This window comes from Penaeus vannamei, chromosome 5 (assembly GCF_042767895.1).
Source record: "Penaeus vannamei isolate JL-2024 chromosome 5, ASM4276789v1, whole genome shotgun sequence".
Classification (NCBI taxonomy): domain Eukaryota; kingdom Metazoa; phylum Arthropoda; class Malacostraca; order Decapoda; family Penaeidae; genus Penaeus; species Penaeus vannamei.
This window is the reverse complement of record NC_091553.1, coordinates 46,707,856-46,733,857: the sequence shown is the minus strand read 5'-3', so window position 1 is coordinate 46,733,857 and position 26,002 is coordinate 46,707,856. Positions and strand designations below refer to the sequence as shown.

The 26,002-nt window shown below is 34.8% G+C and overlaps 1 protein-coding gene across 3 annotated transcripts; it reads right to left on the bottom strand.

Annotated features, from left to right (window-relative positions):
* Nucleotides 1-2,092: 2,092 nt before the first annotated feature.
* LOC113818768 (dynein axonemal assembly factor 11) lies at nucleotides 2,093-21,002 on the bottom strand. 3 transcript variants are annotated; one of them, XM_070122189.1, is made up of 12 exons: nucleotides 20,847-21,002; nucleotides 18,361-18,426; nucleotides 17,934-18,101; nucleotides 17,529-17,663; nucleotides 17,230-17,371; nucleotides 14,932-15,105; nucleotides 9,654-9,761; nucleotides 5,277-5,431; nucleotides 3,997-4,036; nucleotides 3,406-3,552; nucleotides 2,966-3,106; nucleotides 2,093-2,333 (listed from the first exon to the last, which is right to left on the bottom strand). In XM_070122189.1, the coding sequence occupies exons 1-12, from the start codon at nucleotides 20,924-20,926 to the stop codon at nucleotides 2,223-2,225; spliced, it is 1,467 nt and encodes a 488-aa protein (XP_069978290.1). In that variant the 5' UTR covers nucleotides 20,927-21,002; the 3' UTR covers nucleotides 2,093-2,222. The 3 variants fall into 3 exon arrangements, with proteins under 3 accessions (XP_069978290.1, XP_069978291.1, XP_027226755.1); XM_070122190.1 differs by having other exon boundaries at nucleotides 14,932-15,060; XM_027370954.2 differs by lacking the exon at nucleotides 9,654-9,761.
* Nucleotides 21,003-26,002: the final 5,000 nt, after the last annotated feature.

Sequence of the window (26,002 nt, the reverse complement as noted above, 5' to 3'; positions counted from 1 at the left end):
GTGTTGTAACTGCAAATAGAACCTATTAGCTTCACATGCAGGCTAGACAATTCGCCATATCTTCGACCACTGTACCAACATTGTACTAACTGGAAAACTGAAAGAAAAATATTCTTAAAATAGTTTGGCAGTAAGAAACAGTATTCAAGTATAAGGGAAATGCACTGACATAACACAGTTTCTCCTTAAGTGTATTTTCAGGAGTGCTGAAAGGATCTTACGAGAGACGGCCATTGTTTTATCAATTTAGTAAATTAGTAGACTTACACTAGATGTACAAAAAGCACTGATATCTTCAACAGACACACCTCAATAATAATAATAATAATAATAATGATAATAATAATAATAATAATAATAATAATAATAATAATAATAATAATAATAATAATAATAATAATAATAATAATAATAATGTAAAAATAATAATAATAAAATAATAATAATAAAAATAATAATGATAATGACAATAATATTAATAATAATAATAATAAATAATAATAATAATAATAACAATATTAAAGAAAGCCAAAATCAGCTCTAATTCTTATGTCGCTGAAAAATAAAGTAAAGAAATTAAAAATCAAATCAACATAAAAAATATATACATAGCATCAATATGCCATAATCTGCCAAATTTATTATGCTTAGATTAAAATTCAGATCAGCAGATTACCTCTGCTATTTAAACATGCATACAAAGTATACATGTTATCACTAAAACTAAAAAAACAAAACAAAAAAAATAAATAAAAAAATAAAAAAAATAAATAAAAAACTAATAATAATAATGATATAACACATAAAACACTGCGAGTAAAAAAAAATCTAACCTAACTCAAGAAGTCCACGCAAACAACTTCTTAAACAAGACGATACTAGAACGAAAACTGCCCCTCCCCACCCCACCCCCCCAAAAAATAATTCATAAAAAAAAAAAGTATACAAAATAAACAAATAATCATTAATAATAACAATTAAAAATGACAGACCCACCGCAGGGGTTAATAAATAAACGCACACACGTCACCACGCGCCAAAGGCCACACCACACGCAGATTCCTCGCAAGGCCTCATCATCGAAATATCACAAAACTGGCCAAAGAAGAATTAACACAATCAATAAGGTACTGATTATCAAACAACATTCTTAAAGCTTTGAGAGAATCGTAAAGAATAAGGTCTCCAAGTAATAGGAGTTAGCTACAATTTGAAAATAATAATGATAATGACAATCATTATCATTATAAAAATAATGATAACAATAGTAATAGTAATTATGATAAGCAATAATAATAATAATAATAATAATAATAATAATAATAATAACAATAATAATAATAATAATAATAATAATAATAATAATAATATCAATATTAATATAATAATAATGATATAATAATACTAATACAAATGATAATAATAACATTTTCATATAAACATTTAAGAAACTGTGATGAAAAAATAAAAAAAATTAAAAAATAAAAAAAAATCTACAATTATGAGAATCTTAAAACTTAACGATTAGTTCTCAGTCAATCTAAGACCCTCGACACGAAGGTTTGAGTATATCAGTTTTCGTTACTTGTGAAATTAAGGGGGGGAAAAAAAAAATAATCATCATCATAATAACAATAATAAATTAAAGAACAAGAAAAGGAGTGGGAGGGAAAGAGTTTTTTTTTTTTTTAATATATACAAAGTCCCTCAACCTCCTTAACGTTTATTTGTATTCTTTGAACTAAATGTAATTCGCCTTTCATGCCTATTCATGCAATCATAGAAGAATTACAATCCTTTCTGCAGGAAGATTGAACTGAGAAAATTAAGTATTCTTTAATGCACTCTTAATGCAACCGCTAAAAAAAAAAAGTTTGAAAATAAAAGTTAGAAAAAGAAAGAAAAGGCAGACCACAATCGCCATCCTATTTCTAATAATAATAAAGAAAAAAAAAAAAAAAACACTATAAAATTATTTCCGTACAACCTTCTCATACTCTTTCACTTCCTTTCTTCAATAAAAAAAGAAAAAAAGAAAAAAAAAAAATCCAATTTAAATTTTTAAAAATAATAATAATGATAAAAAAAATATATATACAACTCGTTCACTTCCTCTCGCCTTTCCCAAAACAAACGCGAGATTCAGTTACAGTCGCACCAACTCCATCTGTTTTGTAACGTGTCAGTCATGGGTCTATTTGTTCCTTCCCACCCACGGACTCTCAGTCATCGAGTTCCTCCATCCTGCAGCGCACAGCCATTTCTACAACCTCCAGACTCGAGTAGTCTAGCTCTTTGATCAAGCAGAGCACAGCAGACAAGACGTTGGCATTCTGAAAGAAAGGAGACTTATATACAAAACGTTTGTAATCTTCATAATAATATAATCCAGCTCTTTGATCAAGCAGAGCACAGCAGACAAGACGTTGGCATTCTGAAAGAAAAGGGACTTATATACAAAATGTTTGTAATCTTCATAATAATATAATCCAGCTCTTTGATCAATTAAAGCACAGGAGACAAGACATTGGCATTCTGAGAGCGAAGGGACTTAAATACAATGTGAAATAAAACAATATAAAAAGTCCACGAGAAAAGTGCGAGAAAAAAAAAGGAAAAAACACGCATCACTATTTTTTTTCTGTCAGATAACCACACCCCTATAAAAGATTAAAAGATGCGATGCAAAGTATGTTTTACCAAAATCAAATTCTGAAATATAAAGTCCACATTATTTGCAACTTACCAAGTGAGCTTAAAAACTAAATACACACAAAATAATAAAAATCTAAATACATAACCTACAAAACACAAAAATTACTTCCTTCAAGAGTTGCCACAATTCCCGACAAACATAATAAATAATATACATACAGTTCACATCAAACATGAGATATAAGCATCGCTCTTATATTTCTATCTCCTCCTTGTAACGGAATTCGTTAACTTTTCAGCAAGTGCTTACCCTTGTTTTTGGCCTTGCTGGGTAAGGCTTAGTGGGTGAGGGGCGCTCCATAGCCGAGGAACGTGAAGCTGTTTCTACTTGCTGTTCCACTCGGCGGTAAGTGTTGTCATAGTGCTGTTGCACCAAGCCATTCTCACTTTGCTGGAAGGTGGCAGTTAAAATTAGTGGTCATATTTTCTCAATTGTCCTATTTTTTTCTCAGCAATCATTTTTCCATTTTCAAGTTTCATGACTTGTGATTTGATACATGACCTACTGAGCATACTATACAGAATCGTACAGGGAACACCTCTGCAACTAACTCATTGAACATATATTTCACTAGAGAAACAATACAAATCATTCAAATCATAAAAGAAAAGAGGCCTTAGACTCGCTACCCAACCTACTCAACTAACGCAACTAAACACTGGACCACAACGGAGAAAACGCCTTCTCACCCTGCTCTGGGTTCTAGGTTCATATCGAGGGTCTTGGGAAATCCTCTGCTCATATCCAACAGGAGACTGACGCACCTCGCTAGGTGGGGAAGCATATCCATACCCATCCCCACGACTGTAACCTCGTTCCCTCTCTTCAGCTTCACTCTGTATATATGTAAGTAAACAGGAAAGACAATGAGGATGAAGCTAATAAGTCTGGGTATATATCTGAGTGAGAAAAAACAAACTTGCAAGGCTCATTTCCTAAGCATGAACAATAACTTTTCATTCCGTCTATAATGTCCAACCTTAAAACAGATATGAAGTATGAACTTGGTTTATTGAGAACCTCTTTACAGCACAAAAGATACATATGATGAAGTCTTGTTAAATCTTAATCAGAAGAATATCTCATGATGACTTAGTCAAAATGCACAATACACATCTGCACTGTCATTCATACCCTTTTTGCAAAACACAAGAACATTTCTGGTATCCCACCCTATTCCTTTTCAATCTTATCCAAAATGACCCAAGAATGAAACTACAGAATGATTAGTAAAAAAAAAAAAAAAAAAAAAAAAAAAAAAAAAAAAAAGCTTTTCTTACCCATCTCTGATCGCGGTACTGTTCCTGACCCGGACGACGGCTGACAGGGGAGAAAAGCAGGACACGGAAGGTTAAAGACACTGTTAATTGCATAAGTACAAACTCATTGAAAAAACAATGAAGAAGACGAAGAAGAAGAAGTTGAGTGGAAAAATATAGAAAAATGCTGATTAGAATATTAGCATTTGTTTTCTGATATATATTAGAAAATGAAATCAGTATTGTTGATATCTAAAACTGTATTAAATACATGAAATTTACTTTAAATTTTGGCACCTTCAGGAAGAATGGAATACAAATAACATAAATTGGGGGCAAGACAAACACAAAATTCATACTTTGCATGCTGAGGATCAAATCAAGACCCAAAACAGAAAATATTATGAAATTTTTAGCAACAGACTCAAAAACAAATTAAAAAAGACAAAAATCTATATTTGTCCAATAAGACTGCATTCAACATACATCTTAAAAAATGTTAATCTAATATTCCATAACATGAATAGGGATATTCTGTAGCAATCCCAATCACTCTCTGTAGTCTTCAACTAACACGGAACTTTGAACAAAATGGTTCCTTTGATTGGCCGAGAAAGTCTACTCATCAGGTACGATAATCAACACAAGTATGTTTGTTTTATTCTATGTTAACAAAGCGCAATTTGTTCCAAACTATACAGGAAAATACCAGTAGCTAGCACAGAATGAAATTCTTAATTAGGGAGTTATATGCATAGATATTCCATAATTAATACAATTAATTTTAAGAAATAAACACGTAGTAAGCAGTTATTACCAAATTTCTAGAAAAGTAATCACACAAATGACAAATAAAAAGAAATATGTTTTAACAGGCAACAGATATCAATGGATGTAAGTGTAAAAGAGTATCCACTCAGATGGATATGGCCATGAGTCTAACCCTAGAATTACTGGCCAGAGCTCTCGTCTCATACGCAATCACTGGAATCTATGACGTGGAAAGTACAACCTTGAACACCAAGTAACTTCCACCAAAAGTGACGATTCCACAACACATACGATCAAGTCCAATATAACATGCTGGAGTCATGCAGCCACTGAAGAGATCATGCTCAGATTTTTTTTCTTTCTTTTTTTTCTTTTGTTTTTTTTTTGGAGGGGGTGTGTGAATCTTGAGCCACTTTTGCATGCACCTTACTTTGTGTACTCACTGAAGGGGACAGACTGGGTTGTTGTTAGTGGCATTGCTGTCATTATTATCGGGAGTGAGGGGGGAGTTGTTAGTGCCGTTGGTATACCTGGGCGCCGTGTCTTCCCGGCTCAGATAGTTAGCATTGCGTGAGTCGTACTCATAGTCAGCATTGTGAGTGCGTGATTCAGGCGAGCGTATATACCCTCGTGAGTCAGATGAATCGGCTTCTGTGACAATCTGGCTGCTACGCCGTGATGGGCTCTGGAACAAAAGTTAAAATATATTACATATAACCTCTGCTACCAAAGTCCAAGCAAATTATTAGTAAATCATCAATAAACACAAGAAAAATTGTACATATATATACTGCAGATATCAGTATCAGTTCAGACACACTCTTCAACTACAGTAACACATATAAGGGAAGCAAATTCGCATTAGCATAAGAAATACACTGATAACACATTATACGAACTCACTCCAACGTCACCCAAGGAAAACAGGAGAACAACATGAAATGGTGGCGGGACTGTGTGGATATGGTATATACATATCCATCCATCTATACATATACATATATATATATAACCTCCACAAAATACAATGTCACACGCACAACAATAAGGAAGACAGAGAAGGGAATAAGTTAGTGAACACCACAGATATTTACGGGAAGCAGCGAAAGATAAAGTAGTCTTACATGGATTGCAAGAGGAGACCTTAAGGGCCCAAGCTGGTCACTGCCTGCCTGAAACTATCAAATGGTATATTTATGCACACAAATGATAGTATTACACAAGGCTCTATCCATAATACCCAACTATTAAATGGTATATTTATGCACACAAATAATATTATATAGCCAGACTATTCATTATACCAGTCATATACAATGAAAGTCAAAATTAAGATCTACAAGGTTTAGCTTTTATTTCATTCTAATCATCAAATGGCATGTATATCTTTAGATAGGATTTTAAAATCAAACTTCTAACACTAAAAGACAAGAAAAAAAAATGCTTGTTATAGATGAAGTGCAGAAGCTAACAAATGTCATTCAAATTCATTATGCATTTTCAAAATGTGTAACCTCTACTGCAGTATGCCTCTACTGAAGGTTGGATTTCTTTATTACTGATATATTAACATTGTAATAATCATAAGAATGCCTTTTATGTCATCACAAAGTATTGGTAAAACTAGCAGTAACTACTGTGTTGAAACCAAGTGTCAGAATAGCTTTTCATTGAGTAAACTGTAAGACACAATACTATCGCAAAACCTCTCTACTCCAAAGTTGCTAAGATAATTCCTAATGTTCTGTGAAAATAAAGACCTGGCAAAGATCACGGGTTAAATAACTCAAATATCGGAGGTCTGGCTCCTTGATAACAGGGGAGTTCTATCGCATGGCACTTGCAATGGCCAAGAGATGCACTGGTATTGTTTTTGTTTGACACCTCCCGTGCTATCAATTTACAAAGTTTTGTTTGGCTTTGACAGAGCTATTCTTTGTGTAAATTATTTATAGTGAATAAACACCAATGATTGCTATTGTGATGATGATGATTATGATGACAACAATAACTGCAAAACAAAGACATAAGTTGATGATGATGACGGTAAGAATAATGACATTTATAAATATCAGCCTCATTTATAATTCCCAATTACAGTCACTTTATCTTCTTTCATTATATGAAAACTTAAGGATTTTATTGCTTTATTTCCTAATCATTAATATTTTTTTTGCAACTACTCATTACCTGCTTTCTTCCATTTCCCTGAAAATTATATAAAAAAAAAAATTTCCGGCAAGTTGGCGAACCTGTGTTTCAAAATGTATTTAAAAGTAAAGTACTTTATGAAGCTTTTCTAAATCCCTGGCTTACCATTCAAGATCTTAACAAAGAAAAAGATTTGACACAGCAGTTTCTCCCTACATCATTAACATTTTAAAGGCAGACACTAAAATAAGAAATGTCATAAAAAGATTGCACAATTTTCTATTTCTTTTTCTTTCCTGATGCACCACTAGAGTTTAATTCTTACATGTTCATACACAATATTATCTCAAAATTATACTTTTTGGGATAGGGGAGAAGGGGCAAAGAGTAACCTTGAAGGCCAATGAAACTTCCAATTTTAGATCCCCATAATGTAAAGGTAATGTAAAGGTATTAACCCAATGCCAATGGGAAAATGTTGTGTTCAATTTAGTATTGTTCTGTTAAAAGTTTCTTTACATAGATGGCTCTGCCAGTGCTTATCCACAAAGGAGTCCATTACTTGATCTTGTGACCTCACCTTTCCTAGAAATAGTGGAAAAAGCTTTTCTTACTAATGCAATCAATACTGACACTGTTATTTTTGTTATAAAGATTATAATTACTATATTGTTGTTGACATTCCTAACAGCAATAACAAATACTAGAAAATATTATCGAAAATCAAGGAAAGGGGTAACCAGGTGAGACAGGTAGTTCTCGTAACTGGTTCATTGGTGACTTAATAGTAGTGGAGCCAACTATATGTAAAAAAAATGACTAAGTCAAACTTTCAATGGACATGGCATGTCTCTTTGGATATAAAGGATTAAAACAAAAACTCTTCAAATACCATATTTCTAAATTTCTCAAAGGCTTAACTAAGCAATGGCTTCTCTCATGATAAATTTGGCACAGCATTAACCATTATTAATCTAACTGTTCAGTTACATTAGAATTTTTAAAACTTAGCAATTGATCGAAAACCTCATAGGAATCACTCAGAGGAAGCATAATTGTCATACCAAGTCAACGTAAAAGTAGTGTAATATTTTAAGTTTCTAATAGCAATTTACCAGAAAACCTTCTTCTGATTATTTAGACTATAGCAAAAGCCTCATTCTTATACCGGTATGATAACTGGAAAAATTTAGAGCAGATTTATTCAATGACTTCCCAACCAAACAGCTAAAGTACTTAATTTACTTTATTGTTTACTGTTTATCAATTTCAGAAGAAACTAACCATCACTGTATCTTAAAATTGTATTCTATTACTGCACCTTCTCTCTTTTTCCCTTTCTATACCCTCTTAAACAACTTTTCAACATTTTTTTTTGTGTGTGTGATTCCTCCACTCTCTCCACTTTTTAATAAACCTTTATTCCGATTAGGTGCCCACTATACATCACACTGAATCAATATAAAGCAATATACCATTTCATACTACATAAATATTGTACATTCATGTCTCAAATCAGAGCAGAGCCACACACACGACAAAATTTTTCCCATGCCTACCTTGACACAAACCTGAAACATTGAAAACATATAATCCCAATCCCTACATTATCCCAAGCATACTTTTTAGCTTAATAAACACAACATCAATAACAAAATAAAATTCCTAAGACCAGATCATGCTGTCCTTTGCACTACCAAGATGTATATACAGCCTGTACATGCAGGTGCTCGGTGGCGATTCTAAAGTACATATTACGTGGACAACCAGGGAACTGAGGGCTAAAGTAAGGGAACACTATCACTGTCCTGTAATAGAAGAGGGAGCAGTTGTCTTAGGCCCCAAAATGGGACTTTACAAGAGGTAGATTTCTTCCTTATGAATGATTATAGGAATATATTGGAAGGGGATTTTAAAGATTCACTAAATTAAATAAAACTGTGTAAACTACTGAATGCCTGAAAAAACTAATTAAAAATCAAATCCATTAATAACACAAATAAATACAAATATAAATAAAGAAATAACTACTTCCTAAATAATGATATCAAAATGAAGGACAATAAAATAACTCTCAATTATAAAGATTTCTCAGATTCGATGTAATCTTTAACACATAAATTTATCACTGCCGTCTCCACAATTTGTGCCTGTGCATGCTAATCACCTGTTCCCATAGCCCTTGTGAACGATGACACATAAATACTATATGGCAAAAAATGCCTCTACAGCCCAGTGTACCAGTGGCTATTCTATTTTGCAAAGGCTGTCTCCTATACTTTGCTCTACCAAATCAAAGACAACAGTAAATATATTATTTTGATTTTACTAAACTCATCTTTAACCACAAAATCAAATACTTCTTTGGCTTAAAAGCAGTTCTATTTTTATACTATATCTAGTGAAGCATGACCAATTGGGGTTTTCAGTACAATGCATCAATATGAACTAATTCTACGATTAAGGAGTACCTCAAAAATTCCACTGAGGCGAGTTAAAAATATATCCATATATTCTCACAAATGCACATATAAATGTTAGTCCATACAATCTGACCATCAACGTATCTTGAGGAAAAGGAGGTGAGCCAGGAAAAAGGAAATGAAATTTAGTAAACGTGAGGAAGAGTTAACACCGGAACATAAGAGTCCGTTACACTGATTCCAGAGAGCAAAGCCAAGAGCCACAACCCTAAGTTAGAGTCCCAGAACAGATTTGCGATGTGTGCCTGTCATACTACTGGGTGGATGTCCGACCTGTGTGGAAGAGTAAGACGTTCTGCGCAGTCGATCCGAGTTGTCTGCCTCTCCGCGGTGGTAGCCATTCGAGCTGCTGCTGCTGCTGTAGTAGCCACTAGATCCCTGCTGTTTACATTCTCAATTTAACATTGCTTTATGGCACAAAATATCTTTTTATGTAAAGTTATAAATGTAATAATAATTATGTCTTAATTATATGGACTGTAAGTTCTACGTTTTGTATGATCAGAAAGCAAGCCATGGACAGATTTTAGTTTATGCTTTATGGATCACTGCATCACTCACATATGATACAAGTGGTCAAAATAACAGTATATTGTCCAGCACTGAAAACAATTTCTGGCTCACTTCAATTTTTTCAATGAAGGTATCTCTGGTTAAGCTATTAATTCCAATCGCTCTCATCTGGTAATGAACACTATTTATGACACCACAGGCCGCTGAGGCAATTTAGCAGATTATGGTTCTTATCCCTGCATCTTCCTCAATCAATTTCAGTGCAAGAAAATATAAATAGTGTGGAGATAGAACAAACAAATTATAACTTTTGGTATAATAAATTGCACTTTCAGGAAAATACCCTGATGCCTTTTCTGTAACTTATCTGAACAAATTGCTTTCATAAAAAGCTGAAGGAACTTTCAGAAACAGCTTTTTTCAAACTGGAATTTCCACATGATGGATCTATGAATGAACTGATATTGTCAACATCTCATAGAGATTAATAATCTCTGATTTTCTATGACCATTTTGCATATAACCTTATTCTTATTTGATGTTGTTCTGATGAAATTTTGCAAGAGGGCGCATCTCTCATCTGTAAGAATCCATTCTTTAAAAATACATTTCCTTTTACTAATAAACATCTGTATGATAATAGTGCATTCAATAAACATATAGTCACACTGCATAAATTTTCAGTAAATAAAAAAACACTGATACATACTTTAAGTTGCATTTTCTAACACAAGGATACTTTGGTGAACTTCAATATCTCAAAATATCAATGTATGTATTTGTATGTTAATATATAGATATTTATGTGTGTGTGTGTATATGCATATGTATATATGTTTGTATGTATATGTATATGTATATGTATATGTATATGTATATGTATATGTATATATATATATATATATATATATATATATATATATATATATATATATATATGTATATATATATATATATATATATATACATATATATATATATATACATATATATATATATATATATATATATATATATATATATATATATATATATATATCTATATATATATATATATATATATATATTTATATATGTGTGTGTGTGTCTGTTCGCGTGTGTGTGTGCGTGTTTATGTGTGTGTGTGTGTGTGTGTTTGTGTGTGTGTTTCCGTGTGTGTGTGTGTGTGTGTGTGTGAGTGTGTGTGTGTGTGTGTGTGTGTGTGTGTGTGTGTGTGTGTGTGTGTGTGTGTGTTAGTGTTATGCATGTATGTATTATGTATGTATGTATTATGTATGTATGTATTATGTATGTATGTATTATGTATGTATTATGTATGTATGTATGTTTGTGTGCATGTTTGTGTGCATGTTTGTGTGCATGTTTGTGTGCATTTATGTGTGCATGTATGTATGCATGTTTGTGTGCATGTATGTATGCATGTATGTATGCATGTATGTATGCATGTTTGTGTGCATGTATGTATGCATGTATGTATGCATGTATGTATGCATGTTTGTGTGCATGTATGTATGCATGTATGTATGCATGTATGTATGCATGTATGTATGCATGTTTGTGTGCATGTATGTACACAGTATGCATGCTTATGTGTGTGCATGATGTGTGTAGCCAACATTCCTGGTCTGCTTCGCATCAAAATAATTAACAAAAAAATTGCATGTTACACAAGACAGCAATCTGAAACTCCTATTAGATTCACACTCCCATGCAGTCTTTAGTAACAAACTTAGTAAGACACCTTCAACCACAACTTGATAAAAGTAGGACAGAATACAAGATACATCATCCTCGTCACAAATTTCTACACAAGCTACACTTTAAGCACATTTCAAATGGTGAATACACGATGTGTCGTATCAATTACAAACCTGAATGCAGTCTCTAAGAGAACTAGAAATTCTATACTTTGTCTCTATAATCGCACCAGATCTATAAAGAATCAATCTATCAATACTTACAAAGAACATTATATAATTTCACCCTAAACTCCCCATAACCTGAACCTCAAAAGAATTTGATCCTTCAAAAATAGTAAATTGCTGCATAGGAAACTGCTTTCAAAATCTACCCTAATCTAATTAAGAATGTTTAAGTATCAGTGAATGTACAAGTAAGTGTTACTATAGGTCTTATTCCATAGCAATCCACCTCTGATTGCAAGTACATAATATTAACCCCTTGGATCCAGTGATGTTCGGATTGGGTCCATAGCAGTAAGCCAGTTCCTCATGGTCTGAACTTGTCAGTGCCGTCTGCGATAGCTCAAGTGAGGGTGGCCTACTGCTTTAAGGGCCATACTCAAGAAACTTTTCTGAAGACCAACTATCAGATCCTAATCTCTCTCGTGTCAGATGCACTATGTCTTATAGTGATCATTGTGCTCATGAAGCATTTGCAAGAAGCTGACCATCACCCAGTTGCTACTAATAATTGTGACTCTTCTCAGGTAACCAGCAAACAGTCACAACTACAAAAGCATGTTAGGTATGGTGTGTGCGGTTCCAAGAAATCGTTCTTGAGTACGGACTTAAGTCGATTCATTCATTGGCTTGGAAAGGTCATTGGTCCAGGAAGAATTCTAAGGAAAATTACTCATTTCATTCTTCTCCTTTAAATTTGTTGGACCAGTGACTCCCTCTGGACCCATCACAAATCCTAAGATCCTGTGATCAAGAGGCAAACACAGGTATATTAAAACAAATGTATTCAAATTTATACATTTGTTTAGATGCGTCAATACCTGTACAAGATTTAAACTAAAAGTTATTCATTTAGATAGATGTTCTTGGGATATAAGTTCACTGACCCTAAATCCTGGATACATGTCTAAGTCAACTAAACATCTTTGTGCTATCATACTAATTTTCCAAATAACTGTGAAAACGTGAACGGAATACCAATACACAATACTGTTTCATTTTGGTCACCCTTGTCTGCGTGTACAGAACAAAAATTACAATAAATATCAAATTCTAATTCTAACAGTTACAATGCATATATCAAATTCATATATGTATCCGAGTTGAGGTGTGAGGAGAGAAAAATGTATCCAAAAGCTAACAAGGGCTTATACATAGTGTTGGTGAAGACATGATTAGCACTGCCAATATATCAAGTAAACAGGATTAGTACAGCAGCAAGAAAATACTCACAGTTCTAGCTTGAGATTTACAATCACAGTCTTGCAGTAAAAGGTTGCTGCCAATTTTAAGTATTCAGTAATTACGAAGAAGTAGCTGACTTCCTTAAAACTTGATCTCTAACAGTTTTGCATTGTATCTTCCTCACACTCAAATGAGCTGTAACTTTCCTTCATGAGTAACCATAAAAACACAAAATATCGGACTGAATGATATATTATGCTCAATACCAGCAGCTGCATTAGTATCTTTTATGTGATGGCTATTACTTTATGTATCTTCACTGCTACAGTGGTGTGAAAACCAACATTTCAACCCAAAGCATCTGAAGCTAGAACTGTGTTTACTTTTCCCGAACCTCGGAGAAAGTGCTCCAACTGTCCTCATGCAACCACCTGGTGTGCTCATGCTCTTGCCTTACCCTCGGGTTAAGTTGTTAATGAGACATCACCAATATATTTGATATCTAGAGAAGGTTATCTGTGTGAAAATGGGGAGGCGGGGGTAGCTGATATGGGGCCGTATCCTTGTCCATATCATCCTTCTAGTATTCAAAGATATAGGTTATGTCTGAAGCATTCCTAACATAAAAAGAAAAGAAAAAAAAAGAAAATAAAAGAAAAAAATAGCCTCCACTTGGCCAAGCCTGGTAGCAATGGCCCTCACCTGAGTATTGGAGAACCTTCTATGGTATTGGCTGTTTTCTACAGGTGAGCTATACTCCTGCGGTCTCGGCTGACTCACTCTTCGCACTCCATAATGTTGCTGCAATGTATCACCCACCTGTGTACCATCTACCCTTCCACTGTGTTATAAATACCTCTTCCATTTCATGTACATAACCAAGAAACCAATATATGAATCTTTAAAATACACAAATGATAAAAACTAGCCAACAGCCCATAATGTGGCCTTCACCTATTAATCATATGTTAATTAGCCAAAAAAAAAACTAGCTTATTAATGAGGTTCCCCTTCATAAGTGGCTTGTGAACATGGGGTAACTATAACAGTGTAAAACATTAGTGCTGGCATTAAAGATAAATGTATTTTCTCAACTTTCCTATATCATTAAAATGTTGATAATTACTATGCATATAATTTAGTATACACATCAGTCTAAAATTTCCAGCCACCACAGAAGTGTCTTTTATTTTCACAACACATAATTAGTTTTAAAAAGGTATTTCAGCAGAATTTTTTTACATTCAAATAATTATTTTCTTTATGTTTTATTACCTTCCTTCTATGCAATTTTCAAATAACAAGTGTTCATTGGTATATGTATGATTGTAAGGGTGTATGTGTCCATCCACATTCATATGCACACAAATGTATATGATGATATGGAGTATATACATGCATATAAGCATATATGTATCCACATATATGCATTCACATGAGCATATGCACATACAGTGCATATACTCACTGTGAATGCTTTTTTTCTTTCTGCTTTTTGTCAATGTTCACATATGTGTTTACAAATGTGTATATCTATGAATATGAGTAAAGAACCCAAAAGATCAAGTATAAACATCCATCCTTACATCTAATCATAAGTCATTACAACAAGGAGAAATGAAGCAGACTCAAAGCACAGTCACAGTTTTGCTCATGCTTCAACACCAAAAAGGAAGTGAGAAGTGAGACCCTGTTGCTGGCATCAAACTTTTCTCCTTGACGAGCGCTAAAGTTTTCTGTCTCGAGAATCCAAGTCATGTGCGTCTTCACACTCTTGTGGGTGTGCTGATGTACACCAATTGGCCAAAAAGGACTGCTCAAACAACTCCCTAAACCTTAGCGGATATTTCAATTTCTTTTTTCCGTCCCAAGTGATGGACTCTCATTCCTCTCTAGTCTAAGGCAACAGAGTTAGCCTGGCCTGCAAATACCTGTGGTGAGGTGTCCTGGTTGGAGTAGTGTGACATCTGCGAGATCCTCCTCTCCGGGTCGCTCTGCTGGTACTGTGAGTAGCTGGTGCGTCGGGCAACTGGCTGTTCGTCATCTTCGTCATAAACAGCCTGAGAGTATTCATAGCCGTCATCCAAGGACTGCCCATAGACATCCTGTAACATCGCCATAATCATGACAACATCACTCGAGTCTAGCCTTGTGTTGGGTCGTATCGGAAAGATTCATGAGTGCATTTCTTACTATGTTAAAATGGGCAAGAAGAGTGAAAATTAAAGGAAAACAAAATCATGAACTAAACTGTGTAATCTCAAACACATAACCTTCAAAATCTTTACAATCTATCCTCCATAAAATGTGAAAATTTAAAGAATAGAAAAAATTTTAAAAACAAACTTTCCAGCCTCAATCCCTCTGCACATAAAGTACGAATCTCTCAGATACGCAAAGAACGGGCACAAGTTCGACTCATTAGTACAGTTAAAAAGAGAAAACTGTTAAGCACTAACTATCAAAATCACTAAGACCTAAAATATGCAATGCTTTAAACAAACAAAGCGGATCACAGGCAAAGTAACAAAGTGAAAACAAAGGAGTGCCGTAAAATAAAACACAGAATGGTCATAGTGTCATACTGTTAATCCTTGTTAATCCAGACAAAATTAACAGGATGAAATTTTCCAGACAAGAAGCTATCAGTACAGCTTTAAAAAAGATATTGTAACAAAAAAATAAATCAATAAAAATAGATCACCTTTGAAAGTATTACTTTTGACAATCTCTGTTTCTCAGTGCATTTAGTATTTGTCGTTTGACTTCTAAATCTTCATCAAAAGAGGACAAATCTCCATTAATTTCCCTTTTTTTTATGAACAAACAAGACTCCAAATAAATCAAATTGTTAAAAGTAAGAAATACTTCCAAAGATCCATTTAAAACTTTAACCAGCCAATTTCATTTAATCAAGTCTACATTATGAAGATTAGTAGCTTCAATTTATTTTCCCTTCTACCCTGAAACTACGACGATAGAATATAAGACTTATAATCCAACTATTCAAATAACATCCAAATTTCAGCTAGTCCGACTTTTTCCTTCTTTTTTTTTCATCTCTGCATTCTACTGCTTTATTTCCTTAATTACAGTGCAGCAAATCCTTTTTTATTGTTGCAATACAACAGGTAAATCAATGTAAATTGCAGTTTCACACAATTAAGACAAACAAGAAATTTAACTCCCCTTTAGCTACCTCTAATATGGAATGACAAACACACAAATACATTTTTGTAAAATATGCTTAAACCCACTTTAAATTCTAAGAGACACTGCACAGTCATTAATAATATAATCCCTATAACAAAAACAGAATGTGTGAAATTATAACATCCAAATGGATGATTATGAAACTTTTATCTTTTCTTTTACTGGCTGCATCAAAGGATAACAGCCAAAGCAACATGCCTAAAGATGTTTAACAGAAGATAGATATCTTGATAAATGCATTTCAAAATTGCAGGAATAGATCTGAATTTACTGAATGGATGCATTTTCTCAAAGAACATAGCTGTAACAATATAGTTTGCTCCAACAAATCAAAACCTTCTGTCATTCTGTTACTACGTTTTGTTTTTAATTACATGGGTTTGCTATAACACACCATTGACAATTTGCTTTATGCTAATTAGTATGAAATTAGAAGGGGAAAATACAGGAAATCAGAATATACTGTAGAGAATCAACACAAAAATATCTACATACCATGTTGAAGAGAAGGGGCCTTAAAATATTAGCCTTCAGGCAACAAGATAATGCAAAAATAAAAACCAATTTGTCTTTGTCTTCAGAACACTAGAGCATCTGTCACTCGGTGTCTATGATAGCCAAATGGCTTGAGCTACATAAATACATGATCAGTGCCTTCATAGCTTAGACATACAAGATAAAACACTTCACAGGAACTAAATCAAGCTCTGGTTATTGGAAAATACATTACTGGCATCAAAAACCCTGATTTCAAATCTACATATATCATTACATAATAAAATTCATCAATCTGTAATATAAGTGAAACAAAATGGCTTTCTGTATGGAAATACAAAAGATATAGTCTTCAAAGAATACATTCTTTCTGGACATCAATGCGATACCATTATATAAGAGCTTGGCATACTGCCCAGTAATTTAAGCATGAGCACTAGCAGTCAAAAAAACAAAAACAAGAAGTGAAGTTATATAAAATAAAATCAATTCACCTCTCAAAGCTATGTGTATCAACCCACCTGTTGATTGGAACGTGTTGGGGTTGTGGTTTGTGAGTAGCGGCGCTCGGAGGAGGGAGGCGAGCAGTCTGAGAGGCTGCTACCCCCTTCGCTGCGCAGAGACTCCCCCATGCTGCTTGACCTTGGCATTTCTCGCTCCTCTCTGATGTAAATAAAGCACGGGAGTGAATGTGAGAATTGAGGATGAGGAGAAAAAAGTGAAGAAGTGTAAACAGAAAAGAGGAAGTGGAGGAAGCCATCTCATAAATATAACTCTTATTTTTCTCTCTAAATCTAGAAAAGACTAGCCATCTTCCCACCTCTGTGCCATTGGTGAGTCGGATATGGGGAGGGCCAGACCACAGACCATGGCCTGCTGGACCTCTTCTGAATCCACAGCAACATTATCCAGCTTCTGAAGGTGTGGCAGAGCGCGTAAGACTGTGTGGCGGTACCTATTTTTGCGAAGGTAAAACAAAAGGTGATTAGAGGAAGGAAAACGAAGAATCAAACGGTGGCAATTCACATGACACACTTTTATCATCTAAGAACAGATATCAACACAAAAACACACACTGTACACTATAAATAAATATCTCTACACAGAACAAATATTATACACCGTGGTTATCGAACTAAAAGATTTTGTTGACACATTTTCAGAAAATATATCAATAATTGTACTGCAAAGACAATGTAAAAAGTGCCAAAACTCCCTAACTCACTTCTCAAAATCCGCGCAGGGATTGTCGGCCAGCCACAAGCTCTTCAATTTGGGAAGCTGACGGAGGTACAGCACTTCATTGATGTCACTGATGCTGTTTTTGCGGATGTACAGCTCCTGCAGGTTCGGACAGTACTGGAAGTCTGCCAGTGTCTGAATCTGGTTCACACTGCGGGAATTTTGTAGTATTGGTAGAGATTAGTTATATTCTGGGTTCTAATTACCACCATTACAATCCCTATCATTCACTATTAATTACCACTGCTGCCACTACTCGTATTGAGAATATAATATCATCTGCATTCGTTTTCTCCATGTATCATTACTACTTCTCATATCACAAAATCATATTATAACTTTCACATTCCCTCCCCTCCCCCCTAAGTAAAGCAATTTCAAAAACCTTAACTCTGGGTCTCGACACGTACCTCAGGGAAAGAACCTCGACATTGGGTAATTTTCTCACAACAGACACATCTGATAATTCACTGCCCCTGAAATGAGAAAAAAGTATTACACATACACAAACACACACACATATACATATAGTGTAGAAGACAGGATCATCAGAAAACTGTAAACAGGTAAAGGAGTGAAATCAAAATAATTGATCATGTATCAAAAACTGATAAACATAACATTGCATTCTCGAGAACAAAAGTGACTCATGAGTAAATGACTAATGGTGACAAAGGAATACTGGGTGCATACCTTTTTCATTTTACCTGTAACTTTATTGTTATACTGTATACATGAAACGTATGACCAGGTTACTTAATAAATTATATAACTATATTTAGAATACAAATTTCTCTCTCTCTCTCTCTCTCTCTCTCTCTCTCTCTCTCTCTCTCTCTCTCTCTATCTATCTCTCTATCTCTCTCTCTCTCTCTCTCTCTCTCTCTCTCTCTCTCTCTCTCTCTCTCTCTCTCTCTCTCTCTCTCTCTCTCTCTCTCTCTCTCTCTTTCTCTCTCTCTCTCTCTCTCTCTCTCTCTCTCTCTCTCACATACATTCATATATATATACATATATATACATACATATACTTATATACAGCACAAATACTGGTAATGGTGACAATGATGATAAATGACTTATAAACCATCACAATGTGCACATCATGACATACATTACAAGCAAATAATCATTATACAGCTAAATAAGAAGAATAACTATCCTAGAAAACAGATTTCGGTAGGCTAATTATTAAGAGCAGGATCGCACCAAACAATGTCCTTCCCTGATCAGACTAACAAATGTCAACAAATCTCAGCCACATATTGGCCATTCTGGGTAAAAAGTCCTTCGACTGGTTTACCTTGTTGAAATAAACGTGGTGGAGGGTTGATGATACTTATTGAAGTACAGAGTGCAGAGGTCATGGCATCACATTGTACAGACCCTCTAACTTTAATAAAACAAAATTATAGGCTTATAATTTGTCACATCTCATCCATGATATTAGCTTTTCTTGGTGAATATTTATACCTAAAGATACTTATAAAACAGCACATTGTTTCCCTAACTATACATTCTGAACTTGCAGGAATTTTAATTCAAACTTTCAAACTTTTGCAGAAGAAAACAAACCTCTCCACGTATATACTGGCAGGACAGAGCTTCGACCATGTCCTTGTTTGACGACAAATCACAAGAGAGGTCAACTTACTATGTGACTGCCAGAATACACGAGGTGCACATTTGTTGGCCTTTTCCCTAGTACGAGTGGCAAATGTACAGACATCTAAACTTCAAGCTTCCTCTCTATCTCTGCCGAGGCCTTTCCAAAACAATTACCCAAATTCATTTCATGCTATATGCAGAAATAGATGCATGTATGTCAATCTATCTGACATAAATACATTTATCTATCTGTCTGACATATATACATTCATTTATCTATCTGTCTGTCTGACATATATACATTCATTTATCTATCTGTCTGTCTGACATATATACATTAATTTATCTATCCGTCTGTCTGACATATATACATTCATTTATCTATCTGTCTGTCTGACATATATACATTCATTTATCTACCTGTCTGTCTGACATATATATATTCAATTACCTATCTGTATGACAGATATGTGTTTACTTCTGTGAATATGCATGTCCACAAAATTAATATTCTTTGGGTCGGGCCTCTCACAATTTTAACAAGACAGCCACTAGTCTCTGAGCAATGATATGCTGTGGATATTTTCATCATTTTGCAGTAAATATGAAGCCACTGTAGCTGTGCCTGTGCTGTTTATAACTATATTTCTTATGCTCTATAAGACAAAAATATTAATAATGATTATGTTAACAAATCAATAACAGTAATAATAATAACAATAATGATAATGATAATACTAATATTGACAATAACAAAAATAACAATATCAATGACAATAACAATAATGACAATATAACAATAATAACAATATTAACAACAACAATAATAATAATAACACTAATAATAATAATAATGATAATAATTATCATTATCATTATTATAATAATTATAATTATAATTATAATTATAATAACAATAAAAATAACAATAACAATAACTAATAACTAACAACAATAACAATAATAATAAATAATAATAATAGTAATGATAACGATGATAATAATAATAATAATAATAATAATAATAATAATAATAATAATAATAATTATTATTATTATTATTATTATAATGATAAAAATAATAACAATAACAATAATAACTAATGACACTAGTAACAACCACGAAGTCAAGAACCTCAACAACGACAACAATAACACAATCAACAACAACAAAAACAACAATAATAACAAATATATTCCGTTCCTTCGAGGAGGCGAGCGAGCCAGTCCAGACAGCTGTGTCTTTTAACCCTTTTTTCTCCCATTTTATGCCACTGCACACGCTACTCACCAGCAATTTAACTTCCTCACGTTATGCAGGTCCGATCCTTTGGACCTCGCCACCACCATGTCCTCTGTCAGCTTCACCATTTTGAAATAAAGTCAAAAAGAGCGAGAGAAATAGTTTCTTCCTCCTCCTTCACCTATAACACACGGAGAGACCGCGGGCTTAAAGGTATTTTGGGTTGGATCTCGAAGCAGAATTATGAATTTTGGTTTGGTTATGTCGGTTTGTTTGTTTTTCGTCTTTTGTTGGTGCTGTTTTTTAGGTATATATTTTTTCTAGGAGAAATCAAGCAAAACGGTAGGTTATAAAATAAAATATTTGATCCCATTTAGTCTTTTTGGTCGTTGAGATGAGATTTTGGGTTGATTTACTTGTATCATATGTTCTTCTGCTTTTTAAAAATTGTATTATATAGATAGCTAACCGGTTAAGCTGATGGAACTGATAGTTTTGGTGTATTTATGACATTGGAATTTCCTCCGATAGCAACACTTACCAACGTTTATTTTGATCTATACTCACATGAAACTTGATTTTGAATGTATAGAACTGTATCATTATTCTGATTATCCTTTAACTAAACACGACAACAATAATTATTTGAACTATAAAGAACATATTAAACTGGATAACCCAGCGGTCGCGACTGTCAAACGTGAACAAAACCAAACGATTTTTTTCAAAATTCGTCCAAACTGATTTTCATTAAATAACAATTAAACGAACAAACATATTCACTTATACAACATCACAAATGATTCCCTTTAAATAACACGACAAGAATATCAAAGAAATTTATTCAGAACAGTTCTAAAATTCAAGAAACAGATCAAGAAATAAAGAAAAATCGTCAAAGTTGCACGAAATATTACGACTTTTTTGGAGCCAACCTTTTTCTTTTTTTATATTCTTTGGGCGTAGTGAGAGAGGAATGGGTATCCATAATTGGTTCTAAGACCTTCAAGGAATGAAAGTGGTTCCTGGTGTGACTTTTCTTTGAGATTTGAATGTATATGACGGGTGAAAGAAGAGTAAAAAAAGATAAATAAATAATAATAATTGATAAAAAGAAGATAAAATGACAACTCGCTCGCGGCTTGATGTCAGATTGAATCACCGCTCTAATTGTCGGAATTCTTAGAATGTTGCAGGTTATTTTCTCTCTGTCTGTCAGCATCGCCCTCCTTGTCTCTCTCTCTTCTATTTCTCTTTTTATCTCAATCTGGCTTTATGTTTATCTTTATCGTTTTCTATCTTATTCATCTCTTCTTATCTCTCTTTTTTATCTGTCCATATTCCTATCTTTCTATTTCATCCATCTTCTTCCTTCCTTTCTTCTCCCTCTCTCCCTCCTACCTCTCCCCCTCTCTTTCTCTCTCCCTCCCTCTCCATCTCCCTCCTCTCTCTCTTTATCCATCTCCCTCCCCCTCTCCCTCTCCCTCTCCCTCTCCATCTCTCTATCTTTCTCTCTCTCTCTCTCTCTCTCTCTCTCTCTCTCTCTCTCTCTCTCTCTCTCTCTCTCTCTCTCTCTCTCTCTCTCTCTCTCTCTCTCTCTCTCTCTCTCTCCCTCGCCCTCTCCCTCTCCCTCTCCCTCCGACTCCCTCCCTCTCACCCCCCTCCAATCTCCCTCCCTCTCCATCTCTCCCTCTCCCTCTCCCTCTCCCTCCCTCTCTCCCTCTCCCTCCCTCCCTCTCCATCTCTCTCCCTCTCTTGCCTTCCCATTCTCCGCTCTAAATCCGCCAACCGTTATTTCTGTTACTAACACCTGTCATTGAAAGGGTTGCGAGCTCTCGTGACTGCACAATGCGAATAAAAAAAAACGGCTCCTTATTGCACAAACGGTGGATAAAGAACATTTTAATGAGTTGAACCACTTTATGTGCTGTGAGAGAGAGAGTTTGTATGTACGGATATAGATATTGATAAATTATGTGTGTATTTGTCTATGTATACGTCTGTATGTATATATATCCATATCCATCTATCTACCTATCTATGCACACACATATGTATGTATATATATACCTATATGTATGTGTGTGTGTGTGTATGTATATGTCTATAACTATATCTATTTCTCTCTCTCTCTCTCCTTCCTCCCTTCCTCCCTCATTCTCTCTCTCTCTCTCTCTCTCTCTCTCTCTCTCTCTCTCATCTCCTCTCTCTCTCTCTCTCTCTCTCTCTCTCTCTCTCTCTCTCTCTCTCTCTCTAGTTCTCTCTCTCTCTCTCTCTCATCTCTCTCTCTCTCTCTCTTTATCATTCTCTCTCTCTATCTATCTATCTATCTATCTATCTATCTATCTATATCATTCTCTCTCTCTCTCTCTCTCTGTCTCTCTGTCTCTGTATGTAGGTAAGTATGTCCTCAGCATGTGCACAAAATGGCTAACACTCTGCGAGTCGCGGGCGTGGTTATATGTCCGCCTTATTTGACGCCGAAGGAGGTGCGTTCGGATTATTCAAATGAATAAATTGGGCGGATTCTTGCGTGCGCCGCTGAAGGTCCGCCGGGCTGTACGCAGTCATTATGTTTATAGGGTGAGTCATATCTGTATCTATCTCCATTCCCCCCCCCCCCCCTCTCTCTTTTACTTTGTGTCTTCTTTCTCTCTCTCTCTCTCCTCTTTCCTCTCTTCTCTCTCTTTTGTTTTCTCTCTTTCTTTGCATATGTATATACATTATATATAAATATGTATGCATGTATATGAAAGCGTATATGCGTATGTATATATGTTTGTGTGTGTAAATGAATATACATGTGTATATATATACAAATAAATATAATCATATACACACACATGCATACATACATATATACATATATATACACACACACAAATATACATGTGTCTGAGTGCGCTCATCTGTATAGGTATAATTTTTCTCTCTCTTACCCAAGCATCTAAATCCTCAACATACGCACACTTGCATACGCACACGCGATCTCCCACACACAAATGTCGTTTTATTTGCATTTCTCTTTATATTACTTCTCCATTTCATCATCATTATCATCTCTGTACACCCATTTCTCTCTCTGTCTGTCTGTCTGTCTGTCTCTCTCTCTCTCTCTCTCTCTCTCTCTCTCTCTCTCTCTCTCTCTCTCTCTCTCTCTCTCTCTCTCTCTCTCTCTCTCTCTCTCTCTCTCCCTCTGTCTCTCTTTGTCTGTCTGTCTGTCTCTCTCTCCCACCCTCCTCTCTTTCTCTCCCCTCCACCCCTCTCTCTCTCTCTCTCTCTCTCACTCTCTCTCTCTCTCTCTCTCTCTCTCTCTCTCTCTCTCTCTCTCATTCTCCCTAGTCATCCATCTCTCTATCTATCTATCTCTCTCTCTCTCTCGCTCTCTCTCTCTCTCTCTCTCTCTCTCTCTCTCTCTCTCTCTCTCTCTCTCTCTCTCTCTCTCTCTCGTCCTTTTCGAACTTTCTCCTCGGAAGACACCAAGATCTGATCGGATTCCGTTTCATCGGCCTGTCAAGAACCTCGCCGGTCACGTGACTATGCCTGGTATTCCTGAAGGGGCTCTCTCGCCTCTGGTATGTTGCGAGAGAACCTGCTATGTCGATGCAGATTTTTGTTTTAATTGGCCGATTTATTTGTCATTTGTGGGTTTTAATTTTTCGTGAGGTTTAGGCGCATACTTATTTATTTATTTTTTGTGATTTCATTTGCCGAAACTGGAGAGAGAAGTAGAGGAAGAGAGAAGGGTGAGACACATTAATGGGAAGAAAAGTAGGTATTTAGAAATAGATAAGTAGATAGATGGAGAGTAGATATAGATGGAGAGTAGATATAGATGGAGAGTAGATATAGATGGAGAGTAGATATAGATGGAGAGTAGATATAGATGGATTTGAGTACATATATGTACATATATATGTATATGTATATAGATAGAGAGAGAGACAGAGACAGTCAAACAGGCAGATAGCCAGACAGAGACACACAGAGAAGAAGAGTTAAACAGTGAGAGAGAGAGAGAGAGAGTATCCGAGAAAGAGAGACAGAAACAGAGAAAGAGAAACAGAGAGAAACGGACAGAAATAAAAGAAAGTCCAATAAAAAAAGCCCTTTGTCTCCAAGAGTTCCTCCACCGACCTACGTGTCTCAAAAGCTACCTCGTTCAACCCACAGAACAGCGCCTGTGTTTCCCAAGAAAAGGCCGCTGTTCAGAGTTATTAAAAAAAAATAGGAGAAAACTGTGCCCCTGATTCATCCATGACTAACAGTGACTGCAGTGAGAGACAAGGAGGTGACGTCATACCCGCTCAGGTAAGATGCCTCATCTTAAAGGAGTTACTGGTAAGTGGTATTTCAAAGGCTAATTTCGTGTCCATATTCTCATCTTATTAATGCAGTTATGAATCAGAAATTTCCCACGTAAGAAATATTATCATTATCTTTATCATTATCCTCATTTTCATTATTATTATCATATCACTATTATTTTTATTATTATCCTTATTATCATTTGTCAGAAATCCTCATATGGTTTCTTTTCATCTCTTTCTTTAGTTTTCATTCGGCCAAAAGGAATATATAATATCGTTGCATTATTATCATCATTATCACTATTATTTTTATCATTATCCTTATCATCATTAGTCAGAAATCCTCATATGGTTTCTTTTCATCTCTTTCTTTAGTTTTCATTCGGCCAAAAGGAATATAAAAAATCGTTGCATTATTATCATCATTATCACTATTATTTTTATCATTATCCTTATCATCATTAGTCAGAAATCCTAATATCGTTTCTTTTCATCTTTCTCTTTAATTTTCATTCTGCCAAAGGGAATATAAAAGACCTTTCTTTGGCTTCTCATTCGTTCTTAAAATAACTGACAGATCCTCATTATCTCTCGATCGAAGGAATGATTCATTCTTGGCGTGAATTGCACTCTCGTAATCTATGGCGCTTTGGTGCTTCTAAATTCCTCTTAAAAGTGGTATGGAGTTTGATGTGATTGTGGTTTTGTGCTTTTAAATTCCTCTTTGTTGAAAAATTTATATGGAAAAGAGTTTGATGTGATTGTGGTTTGTTTAGATTTTGGGGTTTGTCCACATTCGGGAGTTTAGGAAGTTTTGAAAAATCTCTTTTTTTCTTTTTCTTAGTCTCATTCGCATATTCAAACATGCACACATACGCACACACACACACACAC